Source organism: Nanorana parkeri, unplaced genomic scaffold (assembly GCF_000935625.1).
Source record: "Nanorana parkeri isolate BGI_ZX_2015 unplaced genomic scaffold, ASM93562v1 scaffold305, whole genome shotgun sequence".
Lineage (NCBI taxonomy): Eukaryota > Metazoa > Chordata > Amphibia > Anura > Dicroglossidae > Nanorana > Nanorana parkeri.
Genome location: NW_017306573.1, coordinates 261,621 through 275,476, shown reverse-complemented (window position 1 = coordinate 275,476; position 13,856 = coordinate 261,621). Strand labels below are relative to the sequence as shown.

The 13,856-nt window shown below is 48.6% G+C and overlaps 1 protein-coding gene across 1 annotated transcript in view; it reads right to left on the bottom strand.

The window, feature by feature from the left end:
• Positions 1 to 13,552, bottom strand: part of LOC108788093 (zinc finger protein 585A-like) — a 51,275-nt gene extending 37,723 nt beyond the window's left edge. The window contains exons 1-6 of the mRNA XM_018557827.1: positions 13,307 to 13,552; positions 13,104 to 13,164; positions 12,692 to 12,750; positions 11,857 to 11,965; positions 10,870 to 10,991; positions 9,076 to 10,397 (exon numbers count right to left, since the gene is read on the bottom strand). Of these exons, the coding sequence (XP_018413329.1) occupies positions 9,076 to 10,397; positions 10,870 to 10,991; positions 11,857 to 11,965; positions 12,692 to 12,750; positions 13,104 to 13,164; positions 13,307 to 13,552 (1,919 nt within the window). The remainder of the gene's footprint in view (positions 1 to 9,075; positions 10,398 to 10,869; positions 10,992 to 11,856; positions 11,966 to 12,691; positions 12,751 to 13,103; positions 13,165 to 13,306) is intronic.
• Between the last annotated feature and the right edge of the window lie 304 nt (positions 13,553 to 13,856).

Sequence of the window (13,856 nt, the reverse complement as noted above, 5' to 3'; positions counted from 1 at the left end):
GGTGTGAAGCGGGCTCCTGATGTGAAGGAGGGTCAGATGTGAAAGAGGGGTACTCTGATGTGAAGGGGGAGGTGGGTCAGATGTGAATGAGGAGTACTCTGATAGGAAGAAGGGGAGGAGGGTCAGATGTGAAAGAGGGGTGCTCTGATGTGAAGGAGGGTCAGATGTGAAAGAGGGGTACTCTGATGTGAAGGAGGAGGAGGGTCAGATGTGAAAGAGGGGTACTCTGATAGATAGGTGGGGGTGCTTCTCATGTTAAAGGGCGGACTGAGGGCTCTTATGTGAAGGGGGGCTTCTGATGTGAAGGGGGGACTCTGAATGTCTGTGGTCAGATGATTACACGGCAGTCTATGCATGACCGCTACAAGGTCTGAAAGGAAGTCCTAAACTAGGGTAGGACTGTCCCCCTCCCCATGGCCATATCTACAATTCAACAAACCAAGACACTAATATAATCCATAACTGACCTCTATAACAACCTTACAGACCCGTAAACCATAAAACAAAAACATTCTGCATCCTTGTCGATGAAAAAACATCCCTTCTGGTCATTGGTGGTCACCTTGTAGGTATCTGGTCCCAGTACAGATGACAGTCCCATAGGAGAGTCCCGAAGCTCATGGGAGGGCTGTTCCTTTATTTAAAAAAAAAAAAGGCATCGCGTCCACATATAGCCCCGCCAGTGCTCCGTCTAAGCACCGCCTCCTGTAAGCCATGACCATTTGTGGCAAGCTCCACCCATTGTTGGCAGAGAATGAAATGTAATGGTACTTACATGTGGATCCAGGAATCAGGATGTGGGCGGCCTGTGCAGAGGATCGGGACTCTCGTGGTGTCTGTTGATGTGCTGTTTGGGAGGGTTCGTCTACCAGGGAGGGATGCTGTGGAAGGAGAGAGGCGACTCTGTCCGTGGTGTTGAGGGGGTGTTGACTCTGGGCAGTGTGATGGAGAGTCAGGAAGAACCCGACGGTAACGAGCCCAGGCTGAGCTACTGTGACCGCGGTCGTGAGGGGCGGCGCTCGGTCTGTGTCTAGTGAGCTGAGGGCGGTGTGCAGGAGTCGGTGTGCGAGCGCAGCTGACAGATCCCGGGTGATCGGCTCAGTGAAGGGACGGAGGTGTAGTGGCTAAGGATGAGCAAGAGCGACGCGTTTCGAGGTGTGTAACCTTTTTCAAGCTCGAGTGGGCAGTGGCGGGAATCCGCCGGGTTTAAAAAGAAAAAAAAGTGACAGGTGGGCGGAGCTACTAGTCCCGCGGTTTGACATTAGGAACGGGGCTGCTGGACACTAACATGTATAAGAAAACTTTGTACACTGGGATACTGTTAGGAAAGGGGAAAGGACAATGGAGAACACACACTATGTGTGTTGTTGTTGTAGTGCTATTTTTAAAAGGGGGGGGGGGGGGGAGGGGAATTGTAGCAATGAAAGTAGTATATTGATTAAAAATGCTTTAATTGGGCATTAAAAAATGGTACTTTAATGGAGGTGATAGTGTGATTAAAAGGTACTTTATTCTGGACAATTAGGAAGAATTATTTAAAAAGGTTATTTGTTGCGTTTGTCTGGGAGAAATAAAATGTAAAGAGTGTAAAAGAGAATTTTTTTTTTGTTAAAATGATTAGAAGAAACGTTCTTTTTTTTGTGTGCGTTCTTCTTTTTGGGGACTTGTGTTTATGAAGTCAAGGGAACTGGGTGGGTGGGGGGCGGAGGTGTCACAAGGAGGGTCATGTGGGGCATAAGGAATTGTATGCAATGGTCAAAATTTCTAATTCTTCATTGAGCCCTGTTGGGGCGAGGGTGTTAAGTCTGTAGATCCAGAAGGTCTCTTGTCTGCACAACCTCTGGAAACGCTGAGCTGGAGAAAAACGGGTGGGGATGTCTTCTATGGCGAATACTAGGGTTGCACAGATACCAAGTACAGTACTCGGTACGAGTACGAGTACCGATACTTTTGAGCTCCAAGACTACACTAGAGAAAAATTCAAAAAGTGAGGAGGCCGCTGTCATGTGTAAGGAGCACACGGAGCTCCTGGGATTTGTACATCTCTGTTTTAATGTACGAGTTTGTTTTTATAAACATAAATAAATTGATGCACAGATACCAGTTTTGCGAGTACGAGTACTGATACATTTTTGTTTAGTGTCATGTGACAGTTTTTCTAAAACAATACAGACGAATGATTTCAGGACAGTGGTGGAGCGCCAGAGCCCGGTCCCGGCTGCAACCGCTGCAACCCTGGGAGTTCTCATGAAAATGCCGAGTATCGGCACTGGTACTCGGAAAGTATCTGTGCATCCCTAGCGAATACGTGTAAATCCTGAATAAGTTTGGCGGCAAAGTGTCTAGGGACACTATGATCACGGTCGCCGTCGGCGATGAACCGCCTGTGTTCGCCCATCCTTTTTCTTAGGGTGCGGGTGGTGCGTCCGATGTATAATAGGCCGCATGGGCACTTCAGGCCATAGACCACATGGTCGTGCGAACATGTGATAAACTGTTTAATGGGGTAACTATTATGAAGATGATCGGCGAATGTAGATTGTCCGCGGGTGAGGAACTGGCATGTAAGACAACGGGATTTTTTACATTGGTGGATGCCCACTCTGTTGTTACATTTTTGAAGTTGTGTGTCACTAATGTTGGTGGGTGAAAGCTTGCTTGGAGCTATTTTGTTTCTGAGGTTGGGGGCCTTCCTGAAGGTGACTGCTGGTTTGGATGTAATAAAGGGGCCTAGTTTGGGATCCTGCTTTAAAATGTGCCAATTCTTGCCGGATGATGCGTTGGATCTTGTTGTGGCTATTGTTGAATGTGGTAATGAATCTGGTTTCTGCTGGGGGTGCAGGCCGTTCGTCTGGTGTGGGTGCAGGAGGCTGTAGATAAGTGGAATATGCGTTGTGTATCCGGATAGGCTTTTTCTTTGAGTTTATTAGTAAGCAATTTGCTCTGGGTGGTGAAATCTGTGATGCTAGAGCAGTTCCGCTTTAATCTGCAAAATTGGCTTTTGGGGATGTTCTTAAGCCATCTGGGGTGGTGGCAGCTATCAAAGTGAACATAAGAGTTACCGCTGGTGGGTTTGGTGTGGTTACTGGTGGTGATGGTGCTAACATCGAAAGATAGTTCAAGGTCTAAGAATACTAATCTCTCGGAATTGGACGTGTGTGTGAATGTGAGTAGTGTTGCCACCTGTCCAGGATTCACCCGAACAGTCCGGGTTTTGAATGCTGTGTTCGGGTTTCATTACAGCAGAAACCCGGACACAAGATGTCAGGCAGACAGGGGCAACCAAAATTAAGATAGGTGCTACTGGCCCCCCACTGCAAATAGTCTCAACATTTATATTTACATATGAATGGGTGGCGCTATTTACATATGGATAAGCCACAACTCATTCTCCCAAAAAAATGTCTGCGCCTCGCTAGAGTGCGTTTGGGTTTCGCTTGTAGAAAAGGTGGCAACCCTAAATGTGAGGCCTAGTTTGTTTCGGTTGCAGTGGGAAACAAAGGATTGTATGGAATCAGTGGGACCATCCCAGATGATGACGATGTCGTCAATATAGCGCCCATAGAAGATTAGGTTGGGAGCAAAGGGATTGTTACTCCATATGGAGTATTCCTCCCAGAACCCCGTGGTGAGGTTTGCATAGCTGGGGGCGTAATTGGGCCCCCATGGCTGTGCCTTTTGGTTTGTAAGTAAAACTTGTCTAGGAAGGCGAAATAATTGTGCTCTAGTGTGAATGTTGTGCACGATGAACTGGGCCTGTTTTGTGATGTAGGGTGGAGTAGGAGACCAAATGGTGTTGAAGCGCAGTGAGGCCTACATCGTGCGGGATGGAGGTGTATAAGGAGGTGACGTCAAGTGACAACCAAGTGTAGGAGGGGTTCCAATGGGAGTTTGAAAGTGTCCGTATTAAGTGGCCTGAATCTTTCATGTAAGAAGGTAAATTGGTTAGCAGAGGTTGCAAAGAGTGATCTATATATACTGATAGTCCACTGGTGAGACTATCAGTACTGGCGATAATGGGGCGACCTGGGGGTAGAGAGGCGTCTTTGTGAATTTTTGGAAGGTGGTAAAAGTAAGGGGTGTGGGGGTGTTGTGGATATAGGAACGCTCTTTCTTTCTTTGTGAGGATGGATTCTTTGGAAGCTGTCTCTAGAAGGTGAAAGAGATCGGTTTTAAAGGTATTTAAGGGGTCTGATGGTAAGTTGGTGTAAGTGGACTCGTCCCCTAGGAGCCTATGGGCTTCCAATAGGTAGTCAAGACGATTTTGGATCACAATACCGCCACCTTTGTCGGCCTGTTTGATAATCAGGTCGTGGTTGACGGAGAGTTCTTTAAGAGCTCTGGATTCAAGACAACTGAGATTGTGGTGTTTCTGGCCGTTCTTACACATAGACAGAAGATCAGAGTACATGACGTGGTAAAAGGTGTCAATGAATTAACCTTTTGACTGTAGTGGGTAGAAAGTGGATTTGGGTTTCAAGGTAGTATGGATGATGTCAGCTTCCACCAATGTATCTAGCGTGTAGTTATAGGAGGAATTGGGATCTGCTAAATCACAGAGGATATCCAGTGTATCAGTGTCGTCCATGTCGCTGCTGGAATTGTTGGGGGACAATGGGTTGGTGGGCATGTTTGGTGAATACTGTTTTCTGTTTGCGTAGTGTCTTTGGGGGGGGGCGGCCCCTTCTTCGGGACACAGAAGCGATCTGGCGACAGGTAAGTCGCCAGGATCGCTTCTGTTGTAAAGCCGACAGTCGGCTCTACAAGTTTAAACAGAGTGCACTAGCAAGTTTAATGGAGCACTAGCGGGTTGGGCTGGGGTGTGTATAACAGAAAAACAATGTACTAATAAGGAATTGTTGGCACTTACATATGAATCCAGGAATCAGGATGTGGGCGGCCTGTGCGGAGGATCGGGACTCTCGTGGTGGTCCTTATTAGTACATTTTTTTCTGTTATACACACCCTAGCCCAAACCGCAAGTGCTCCATTGCTGTGTTTTTGCGCCCTCCGCGTTCCTTTGTTTATCTGCATTTACAGGTACTCCTCATCTCCCCAGGGCAGCATGCATGTCTGTTAGCTAGCGTTCCCCATCCGAGAGCGCTGTTTATATGTTTTTCTGTTTTTGTTCCCATTTTGTATTTAGAAAATCATAACCCCTGTTAGGCCAGGGGCTGTTGGGAGGTGAGTTAGCATTTTCTAAGTCTTGGACCCATAAGAAGTATTCAGGCATTCAATGATGGCTGCCTTCATGTTCTTCTTCTCACGGGATGAAAGGAGTGAATGTTGGTGTACACTTGGCAAGTTTATTGTTCCTACAGCGGGGCTCTGTAGGCCTATAGCAGGAGATAATTGAAGAGTAAGCTCCTCAGGGGCGGGGCATCATGAGAAGACTAGAGGTGATTCTAGGCAGCTTGGATGTTTTACAAAGCATCAAAATGTACACGTTGTGTTACAGGATGAAAGAGCCAGAAAACCCCGCGAGGAGGAAAAAAATTGGGATCTTTTTAGGATTTATTAATCATATAAATGAAATAAAGTCAAGTAACCGATATTCGTCTTTTGTTCAGCTAACTCTCTTCTAAATTCTTGTTTTCCGGAAGTAAAAAAATAATAATAAACCGTTATATTTTAAATACAATAAAATACAAAAATTTGATCAAAGTCTCTCGTCTTCTTCTCGTCCCTGTACGCGAAACCGGCCAACTTTTTGAAAGTTTTTCCAAAACAAATTGTGAGAATCGCGCGCAACATACGGGGCACAAAAAAGACAAAAATAAAACACACGAGAACAAAAAAAACATCAACGTGATGTTACCAAGAGGCCCTTTCCATCGGGTTCCAAGTGGAATTTAGAGTTTTTGGATTTCGGGAGGAAGGGTAGGACCTCTGTTGGGAGACCTCTACCTGCTTCCAGTGTGGCCAGGAATTAAGGGGAAGTCTCTCCAACCTGGGACGTGGTTGACCGTTTACTCCACTGATATGGTATAGAGGTCCATATAACAATTAGCGTTAGACTTCATGGTCTACGTTTGGGGCAGAAATGTGGACAATTGAGGGTTGTCCTTCTGCTCCTGTCTAGACTTAAGCAGATACATGGAGGTTGGGATCTCCTCCCCCGCTGAAAAGTCCAGGTTGGGTATATGCCAACAAGGCCAGTTAAAGTACACTTGTCCTCCTGCCGGTTCCAAGGCTTGGAAGTTGAATGTTTTCTCCTCCACTGGCATTGACATCACCATCCTGGGAGAAGACCAACTCTCCAATCCTTATTTGTGCACGTGCGGCCCCGTGCCTTGGTCGAAAAGGGGGGAAGAGGATAGGCCAAGCTGGGATGGAGAACATAACCCAACAACAGCTCTGTACTGCCAAGGCTGGAAGAAGTGCTCGTGAGCCCTGAGGAGCACATGGAGTTGTTGAAGCAAGGCCGCCGGACTGGATGTCCTCCTTTATTTTCTCATTGGTGCCAAAAGAAAATCAATACAGTCTGAAATAAACTTCAGCTGGACATTTTAGAAGAGGTCTGGGATGTATACACCAGGTTAGGCCTCACCTTTCACATGGGGTCATGCCTCACCTTCTCCGTCAGTCTTCACCTTCTACCTCAGGTCAGGTCTCACCTTCTACGTCAGGTCAAGCCTCACCTTTTACATCAGGCATCACCTTCTACGTCAGGTCAAGCCTCACCTTCTACATCAGGTCATGCCTCACCTTCTACGTGAGGTCAGGCCTCACCTTCTACGTGAGGTCAGGCCTCACCTTCTACGTCAGGTCAGGCCTCACCTTCTACGCCAGGTCATGCCTCACCTTCTACGTCAGGTCAGGCCTCCCCTTCTACGTCAGGTCAGGCCTCACCTTCTACGTCAGGTCAAGCCTCACCTTCTACATCAGGCCTCACCTTCTACGTGAGGTCAGGCCTCACTTTCTACGTCAGGTCAAGCCTCACCTTCTACCTCAGGTCAAGCCTCACCTTCTACCTCAGGTGAAGCCTCACCTTCTACCTCAGGTCAGGCCTCACCTTCTACGCCAGGTCAGGCCTCACCTGCTACGTCAGGTCTCACCTGCTACGTCAGATGTTCTCCTCCTGCCTTGAAAGGAACATTCTTTGGAGATGGTTGACATAAATGTATTTGGCACACAAGGTGTTTTGTATTTTACTAATAACAACCCCCATCTGTTGATGGCCACCTCCAGCACACTCCCGTTGCTTCGTAGGAGGCTTTGGAATATGTGGTGCTTCTGGTGGAACATTTGACCTCCTCTCAGGAAAGTGTTCACCAGGCCCAAATACGGTCACCTGATAGAGGAAGAAGTTCTCCTAGTGAAAGGTCTGCAACCATATGACATCAAGCTTCTGCAAAGTTGGGACCCCCGATGGAGGAAGGGAGCAGAAAGGCAACATCGGAAAGATGAGTATCAAGGGGTGGGGAGTTTTCTTACAAAAGACCGTGTCACTTTGCCCTGGGTAGCCATTTCATGCTGGATATTTATATTTCTCGGCAACTCAAGTGGGGACATTTCCAGAGACGTTTGTGGCTCTGCCCCACCACCAAAAGGCATTATATACAAATCACTTGGTGGCCACATCATATATTTAAGGGATATCCGGTGGAGAAGCCTGATTTTGGTTTGGTTGTTGGGTTGACTGCTGCGGTTTGTCTAGTGCTGTGACCTAGGGGGATGATGGGGAATGTTATCGCTGCATGGAGAAGCCTGATTTTGGTTGGGTCTTGACTTGGCTTTTGGGTTGACTGTTGCAGTAGGCTTGAGCTGTAACCTACGGGCGAGGGGGGGATGATGGGGAATCTTATCACTGCATGGAGAAGCCTGATTTTGGTTTGGTCTTGGTCTTTGGGTTGACTATTGCAGTTGCCTAGAGCTGTGACCTAGGGGGAAGGGGGATGATGTGGAATCTTATCACTGCATGGAGAAGCCTGATTTTTGTTTGGGTCTTGGTGTGGCCTTGGTTTTGGGTTGACTGTTGTAGTTGGCTAGAGCTGTGACCTAGGGGGAAGGGGGGTGATGTGGAATCTTATCACTGCATGGAGAAGCCTGAATTTGGTTTGGTCTTGCCTTGGTTTTAGGTTGACTGTTGCAGTTGGCTAGAGCTGTGACCTAGGCGGATGATGGGGAATGTTATCAGTGCATGGAGAAGCCTGATTTTGGTCTTGCCTTGGTCTTTGGGTTGCCTGTTGCAGTTTGCTAGAGCTGTGGCCCAGGGGATGATGGGGAATCTTGTTGCTTGGAGAAGCCTGATTTTGGTGGGGTCTTGGCTTTTGGGTTGACTGTTAGAGCTGTGACCTACGGGCGAGGGGGGATGATGGGGAATGCTATCAGTTGGGGGAAGGGGGATGATGTGTAATCTTATCACTGCATGGAGAAGCCTGATTTTGGTATTGGTCTTGCCTTGGCTTTTGGGTTGACTGTTGCAGTAGGCTAGAGCTGTGACCTATGGGCGAGGGGGGGATGATGGGGAATCTTATCACTGCATGTCCTATAAGACCCCAACAGAACCCAGCATGCGGTTTAACCAGCTAGCAATCCACAAGTAGGAGGAGCTGGCCTTTAACACTATTACAAACACCCTCTCAATTTCAGTCTTCATCCTTAACTTTCAATAACAGCCAAAACGCTACACTCCTTGCAAACCAGGGCCCCAGTTTGTGAACAGGACTTCCCATGGTCCTCCTGTCTCTCTTCAAAGTCTGTACAGAGCTTCAAATCAACTAATAGGCAGCACCCTGCATATGGCACTCCTGCACAGTGTCCTTTACTGGACTGGGAGCTTCATCTTCCTTTGGTCATGTTTAAAGGGACCATGTTCCTTAGGAGAACCAGTGGGAGAATCTCCTACTTGTCTTGAAAGGTTCCAACAAGTGCACCGGATGAGGAACCTCAGCATCTCCAGGAACAGAAGCTCATATCCTAATCCTTGGAGTCTATATATAGTTGAGGGAATTTATTATTTACACTACGGTAATATACACTGGGACTAGAGGACATTTGGAGGACGTCCCCAACAGACGTCAAAGTGACTTTGTGCACAGTTTCTTGCTTAGATGCCTATTGAGAGAGGACCTTTGGGTGAAACACTTGCCACAGTCAGAACACGGGAAAGGTTTCTCTCCTCTGTGTGTCGCCTGGTGAGAGGCCATGTCGGCCTTCCACCTGAAAGTCTTGCTGCACTCCGAGCAAGCAAAAGGTTTCTCCCCAGTGTGGACCCTCCGATGCCGGACCAGCTGAGTCTTCTGCGTGAAGCGTTTGCCGCACTCGGCGCAGGAGTAGGGCTTTTCTCCCGTGTGTGTGGCTTGGTGGTCGATGAAGGTGGTCTTCCACCGGAAGCTCTTCCCACACACTGGGCAGGAGAAAGGCTTCTGGCCTGTGTGGATGTTCTGGTGGCGGTCTAGCTGTGACTTCTCCGCAAAGCTCTTCCCACATTCAGAGCAGGGGTGTGGCTTCTCCCCGCTGTGGGTCTTCCAATGTTTGACCAGGTAGGACTTGTGCGTGAAGCATCTACCGCAGATGTTGCAGGAGTTCTGGCTCTTGTCGGCGTGCTTCCTCTGGTGTATGACAAGCAGCTGCTTCTCCGAGAAACTCTCCCCACACGCGGAGCACGAGTAGGGCTTCTCTCCTGTATGGCGCCTTTCATGGTCTACCAGGCGGGACCTCAGCAGGAAACACTTCCCACATTCTGAGCAGGAGAAAGGCCTCTCCCCCGTGTGGACTCTCAGATGGAGGAGAAGACGGGACTTGTGCAGGAAGCCCTTCCCGCACAGGGAACACGACAGCGGTTTGTTGCCCGTGTGGATGGTCTGGTGGACGAGAAGAGTCGACCGCAGAGCAAAGCTTTTCCCACAGTCAGGACAGGAAAACGGCTTTTCTCCGGTATGGGTTCTCTGATGCCCAATCAGAATGGACTTCTTCTCAAAACATTTCCCGCAGTCAGGGCAGGAGAAAGGCTTCTCCTTCGAGGAGATCTGCTGGTGCTGAATGAGCGTTGACTTCTGCCGGAAGCTCTTTCCACAGTCTGAACATGAATAGGGCTTCTCACCCGAATGAAGAGCCTGGTGTCTACCAAGAGAGGCCTTCTGGGTGAAGCGTTTCCCACACGTGGGGCAAGAATACGGCTTCTCCCCTGAGTGAACCACCTGGTGTCTGTCCAGAGAGAGTTTCAATGTGAACCCCTTCCCACACTCCAAGCATGAATAGGGCTTCACCCCCAAGTGGGATCTCTGGTGCCGGATGAGATGGTCCTTCTGTCTGTAACCTTTTCCACACTCAGAGCAGGAATAAGGCTTCTCGCCTGCGTGCCAGCGCTGGTGGGGGACCAGCTGAGAATTGCGCTTGAAACACTTCCCACACTCAGAGCACGAGATAGGCTTCCTGTTTCTCCGCTTCCCCTGAGAAGAGACAGAAAAGGTTTTCTATGTGAACATAAAAGGTAATATTTGAAACACGAGAAGACTACAGGGCTGAGGACACTTTACCAACCTCCCACATGTCAGTGTTGGGCCCCTGAGCAGCCAATCACCAAGCACATGGATTGATGGGAACTGAGATACATAGAACCCCCATGTGAACATATTTGTATAAGGTTCCTTGGAACAGTCACAATCTGACCTCCAGCTCATGCATGGTCCAGCAGCCCAGCCAATATCTGTAGGCACCTTCAGGTTGAAGAACACTAGTTAGTAGGGCGTGGTATAACTAGGGGTGGGTGGTATACATCATCCCTGTAGGTGGCTCACAAAAGAACCAAAAGTGGGACCACAGAAGCAGGCATAAACTCTACATGAAGTAAGTCCACACGTTCCCTCTAGTGTTGGGCAGCCGATAATGAACACAAGAAGGCATTATGGCAAAGAAACATACCGGCTGCTTGTCTTGGGGGACGGGGTTCTCTTGTGAGGAATCTGCTGCTATATCATCTTCTGGTTCTCCATCCGGAGGTGCAACGGATCGCTTCCCCATGATGATCCACCGGTATTGGCCATCTGGAGAAAGTAAGGCAGAGAGGAAGCAAAATGGTTGATCTGTGTCAGAGCGGTGCTCAAAGCTCCTGACCCCCCCACTGGGCACATTCTGTTCTCCCATTACGGTCTACTGACAGAGGAGGGGGGAGAAGTAGAGAGTGAAGCCCCCTGTACCGAGATGTATGAGAGAATCCAGAGACTGTGTGTGTGGGGGGAGACTGGTCACGTCTCTTGGCTGGTGACACAGAATGACATGACAATGACATGATGTGAGGTCTTCCTGATAATAGAGGCTGATGGCTCCCGACTCCCCCCACTAGACACATTCCGTCCCCCCATTATTGTCTACTGACAGAGGAGGGGGAGAAGAAGAGAGTGAAGCCCTCTGTACTGAGATGTATGAGAGACCCCCAGAGAGTGTGTGTGGGGGGAGATTGGTCACATCTCTTGGCTGGTAACACACAATGACATGATGTGAGGAGGAGAGCCGGAGTCTAATAGAGGCTGATGGCTCCTGACTCCCCCCACTAGACACATTCCGTCCCCCCATTACTGTCTACTGACAGAGGAGGGGGGAGAAGAAGAGATTGTTGTAGTGACTGAACAAGGAGAATCTGAGACTTTTCTGGGTTTAGTGTTTATCACTCACTAAGGCTGAGCTTGGGTTCAGACCATTGACCTTGTATGGCCATATTGAGTCAATGTCATTGACCAAATATGGCCAAGAAAGGTCAACAATGTCACCAGAATCCCAACGTTTGTTGACATGCAGCTGTGGGGTAGGCAGTGCCCCGGCTTCAAGTGATTGGGTGTGCACTGACAGCTTTCTTCCAGGTCCTGATGAGCTCAGGTTTGGTCTTAAGCTGAGCTCATTCCTATTCCTCGCCTGTGCCGATTTCTGGAGGGACGTCATCCTCCTTACACGGCTCCTCTCCCCTCACATACGGATCTTCTGCTTCCTCCTTCACTTCAACTTTGATAATCAGATTTTCGGCCTACAACACACACAACATATTCTAAATAACCTGATCTTCGATAGATGGAGAAGAAAGGGTCAGAATAAGTTTCTTTAAAATATGATGGTGGACCTACCTGATCCTCCTGAGGGATCTCCTGATGTTCCTGTGTGGAATCCCGGGAATACAGAGGACGGGTCTGAGGGATCTCCTGATGTTCCTGTGTGGAGTCCCGGGAATACAGAGGACGGGTCTGAGGGATCTCCTGATGTTCCTGTGTGGAATCCCGGGAATACAGAGGACGGGCCTGAGGGATCTCCTGATGTTCCTGTGTGGAATCCCAGGAATACAGAGGACGGGTCTGAGGGATCTCCTGATGTTCCTGTGTGGAATCCCGGGAATACAGAGGACGGGTCTGAGGGATCTGCTGATGTTCCTGTGTGGAGTCCCGGGAATACAGAGGACGGGTCTGAGGGATCTCCTGATGTTCCTGTGTGGAGTCCCGGGAATACAGAGGACGGGGACATCTCTCAGGGGTACTTCTATTACTGGATCCATCTGCAGGAAACACACAGTCACAAAAATGTATTGATATCACTTCCAAGAGTCTGAGCTGGCAAAAAGTAAACACATTTGGAAAGTCTAAGCTAGAGAGGAATGCCAACACACTTGGAAACCAGTAAAGTGGACCTGCAATCAGATATATTTGGTCATGTTAAAGCGGACCTTCACTCCCCTAAATCACTTTGGATCTTTAAAGCTTACACTTGGCCCCCCAGTGATAAAAGCCAATACTTTTTGGTCTGCTCCCTTCCCCCTCTCACCTAAGTGAGAAAGACGAGTACCCAGTGTGGATGGAAGAATATTTTTTGTTCAGCGCACAGGCTGAAGGACAAATGTCTATTAGTGTATGGCCAGCTGAGGCCACCATGTTAATGGCCACTTCAGGCTGAGCTGTGGCTGATGTAAAGCCTGTTGATGGGATTCCATTGCAGCATTAGGACACCAATTTGGGAAGCCGAGACAGTTTAGGAGATTGGATCATCCAATCACAGCAAGACAAATGTAGAGACCCAACCAATGAAAAGTCTCCTTGGGACGAGGATCTGGGACTCTTCTGGATTTAGTGTTTATTCCTCACCTGTGCTGATCTCTGAAGAACGTTCCTCCTCCTTACACAGCTCGTCCTCCTCTTCGACGTCTGTTGGTTCAACTTTGATGACAATCAGGTCTTCGAACTAGAGGAGACAGAAAGCAATTTGAGGAAGGCCAACCGAGGAGATCCTGTCCCCGCCATGGAAATGTGACTGTGATGTAATTGTTTTCTTATGAACAACACTCGGATCAACCTATAGAGGATGGGATTCCAAAGACCCCTACCTGTGTCTTTATCATGTGATGTTCCTGGGTGGAATCTCTGGAATTCAGAGGATGGACCTGGGGGATCTCATGATGTTCCTGGGTGGACTCCTGGTAATGCAGAGGACGGGCCTGAGGGATCTCATGATGTTCCTGGGTGGAATCTTGGGACTTCAGAGGATGGGCCTGAAGGATCTCATGATGTTTCTGGGTGTAGTCCTGGTAATACAGAGGATGGACCTGAGAGATCTCATGATGTTCCTCCATGGAAATACTCTCTGGTGGGTTCCTCTTACTGGACCCATCTGTAGGAGACACACACACTGACTGAATACATTGTTTCTATGTCTTTATATCAGAGGACGTGTGTATCTAGGTGGATCCTCAATACTCTTCTCTTACCTGGTGATGTGAGTGTTGGCCGGTTCTCCATCTTTGGAGATAATATTATCTGGCCTTTTTGAGCCTAATCAGTGTTCCATCATGCCGAGTTGTTTATGCCGGTGAAGAAGCTGTTTTTCTGCTGTCCAATGCCCGGGGACGGCTAGATACGGGGATATATACAGGAGGA